At 33.9% G+C, this 2932-nt stretch overlaps 1 protein-coding gene across 1 annotated transcript in view; it reads left to right on the top strand.

Moving 5' to 3' along the window:
- Positions 1–893, top strand: part of LOC119585853 (2-oxoisovalerate dehydrogenase subunit alpha, mitochondrial-like) — a 16148-nt gene extending 15255 nt beyond the window's left edge. The window contains 2 exon segments of the mRNA XM_037934584.1: positions 3–42; positions 44–893. Coding sequence (XP_037790512.1) covers positions 3–42; positions 44–82 — 79 coding nt within the window. The 3' untranslated portion in view covers positions 83–893.
- The last annotated feature ends 2039 nt before the right edge of the window (positions 894–2932 follow it).

Below are 2932 nucleotides of genomic sequence, written 5' to 3'. Positions count from 1 at the left end.
AGAGAACAGTATGATTACATGAGGTCCCATGTCGAAGAGTACTGAAGACCACTACCCAACCAAGCATTTTGCAAAAGATTAGAAGTAACCAAAAATGGAGGAATAGAGTTTCAGTTTTGACATCTTTTTTCCCCTTGCTGTGGGTTATGCAATGTGTATTCCGTTTATTGAATTGCACAGGGGAGGTATAGATACAAGTAACTTTCTTTTGTGAAATCCTTAAACCTGATGAGTGTTGGTAGAAGTATAGGTACTTTTGGAAGGAATTCTTAGATAGAGATAACGTTGAATGAACAGCTGTATAACTTGGCTTTGTTTAATTCAAAGTAACTTGGCTTTGTTTAATACAAAGTAACTTGGCTTTGTTAATATTACATAAATGTGGATGTCATCTAGTTAGGGCTGTAGCATCATTCATGTAGGTAGTTGTCACCAAATTATTTTTCACTGCATTACATTTCCGAAGAGACGTGCAGTTGTTATTTTGCTTTATTATGATAAAGAAATTTTAATGAATTCAATAATAATCTACATTTTTAAATGCATCTCATAGTAAGTCTTCTTTGGTTAATACAGTTTGTTTCTGACAGACATTGAGGTTAATTCATATTTATTCTTCCCGTTTCTTTTTTATGGAAATCAGTCGGCAACATATTATTATTTGTAATGCATTGTAGAATTTTGTGTCCGTAGTTCTCATCATTTTTCAGATGTTAGTTTGATACCATGTTTTATAAAGCAGGCAGTCTTAAGTAAAATGGTGTTTGTAGTAGGTTGGTTAATTCATGTACTAATTCCAAATTGTGGTGATAATAGCATAGTAGGAATTAATCAGAATTTTCAGACTAGATGCAAAATATTTTTGTTTAAAATACATACCAGAAAAAAGAAAGGCCATTTTTTTTTTAAACCTTTATAATATGCAAATTATCAGTAGTTGAAGAATGATATAATAGCAAATAAAATAAATAGTAGTTAGTGATATAATAAAAGTATTAGCATGAGTCCTATATTTTAGATTATACAGTATATTTATTTTAGAGTAAAAGTGATGATAATATTTGGGAACAAAAAATGCATTTGTTGGATGATATAAACAGTGAAAGAATACACAAACCTTTTAGATCAGGGTCGGCAGTTGGAACTATTTATGTACTTATAGTCCCTCTGCCTGTTTACTCTATAAATGAACTAAATTTTGACTAAAGCAGTTATTGTAAAAAGTTTTCACTTCCATTTCCATTGTTGTACTTGGGATGTGACAAAATTCCCTATATTCTTGAGACATGTAGGCAAAGTAGAGGAGGCTGATGGAGAGGAAGGCCCAGTAGAGAAGATCATAGAGAGGGAAAGCAGTAAGGGCATTCAGAAGTATCAAATCTCATGCTGAAAAAGAACGAAGACTTGTTGAAGAGAGTACCCCTGACCTTGGGAGGAAGCTACCCCATACCATACCATCGTTCAAAGGAGAGTGATGCCTTGTAGTGTGGTAATTACATGGGTTTGACATTATCTGAGAGGGAATCCTAAAAAGAAAACTGATATGTTTCCTTAGATCTGATTTGGATTTCTGGGAGATAAATCATTTTTAGATACCAAATACATCACAGAGGAGGTGTAAGAGAGGTAAAGTGAGAAGAGATATTAAAAAAGAAATCATTTTATTGATCAGTTTGGAGGTGGTGACGTAGGTTGAGACAAGAATTAGGGGGAACTATTGTATGGAGACAGTTTGGTGCTAACAGCCAAGAGTAAGCAGAGAGTGGAAGAAATTTTCTGAAATTAGAAACAAACAATACAAAAAAGCGACTTGAACACAGAAAAGAACAAGAAGATGGTGGAAGCAAGATGGTCGAAAATTGTAAAGTTAGAAAGATATTTCCGAAGGAGTATGTAGCAATTGAGTGGGAGTTGTCTTTATCATTTGCTATTGACATGACAGATGGTGTTACACAGGAAATGTTCACAGTGAAAAGCATTCATTCAAAGATTAAGCTTTTTAACTGTCCTGCATGTCTCAGGAGAAGCATAGATGAGGAGAAAGAGAAAGTTGAAATGGTACGTGGAGTAATTTGAGAGGTGAAGCCATTTGCGAGATGAGGGATGTGCATGCTCAGGATGTTAAGGAAGAAATGGCACTTCATAAAAATAACTGGAAGTCAGTCAGTGAATGTCTAGATAAATGAGAAAGCTAAAATGATATTAAACGGGATTTCTGTGATATTTACTCCATTGCAATAGGCAGTATCAAATATTAATTATAAGGGCAACTACGGCAGAATGTAATATTGCCATTGCATTAATGTCATAATATACCAATTCACTGACATTTGAAGGTGTGTGATAATGATTCTACACCACCTACCACAAGGGTCAGTGGCGAATATCCCTAAAGCCGTGGTTTTCAATTCCTGTACTGCGAGTATGCTCTTCAAGGGTCTCGGGATAGGATGGAATAGACAAATGTAATAAGGGACCTCCATCATACTTTGAATTTTAGTTAAAACCAAAAATTGGATTCTGTTTGTTTGTAAATCAGTATTATTTATGATACACTTGATGTTAAAGTTATCTAAGTTCATTGGATAAATGTATAAAGAAACAAAGGTGCCCAGGGGTTGCCATGTCGAGAAATATAAATATTAAGGGTCGCAGCCAAAATAAAAATTGAAGAATGCTATCTCATTGATGAAAAGACTAATTTGAGGTACTTGGAGCCCACCATAAAATATGTGTATAAGTGAAAAGAAAAAAAAATGTTAGGAGTAAAAAACTCGGAAGTGTAAGTTCATAAACATTAAAATACGACTATTTTTGCCCAACTCCTCAGATTCATTGTGAATCAGTGAGAAGTAGTTAACTTTCCCACTTTTTTCTATTTTTTATCAAAGTGAAAATATGACAGAAAGGTTATAGATAGTCACATTTCATT

The sequence above is a fragment of the Penaeus monodon genome, chromosome 20 (genome assembly GCF_015228065.2).
Source record: "Penaeus monodon isolate SGIC_2016 chromosome 20, NSTDA_Pmon_1, whole genome shotgun sequence".
Lineage (NCBI taxonomy): Eukaryota > Metazoa > Arthropoda > Malacostraca > Decapoda > Penaeidae > Penaeus > Penaeus monodon.
Note: the sequence above shows the minus strand (reverse complement) of the source record. Positions and strands in the feature narration are given on the sequence as shown.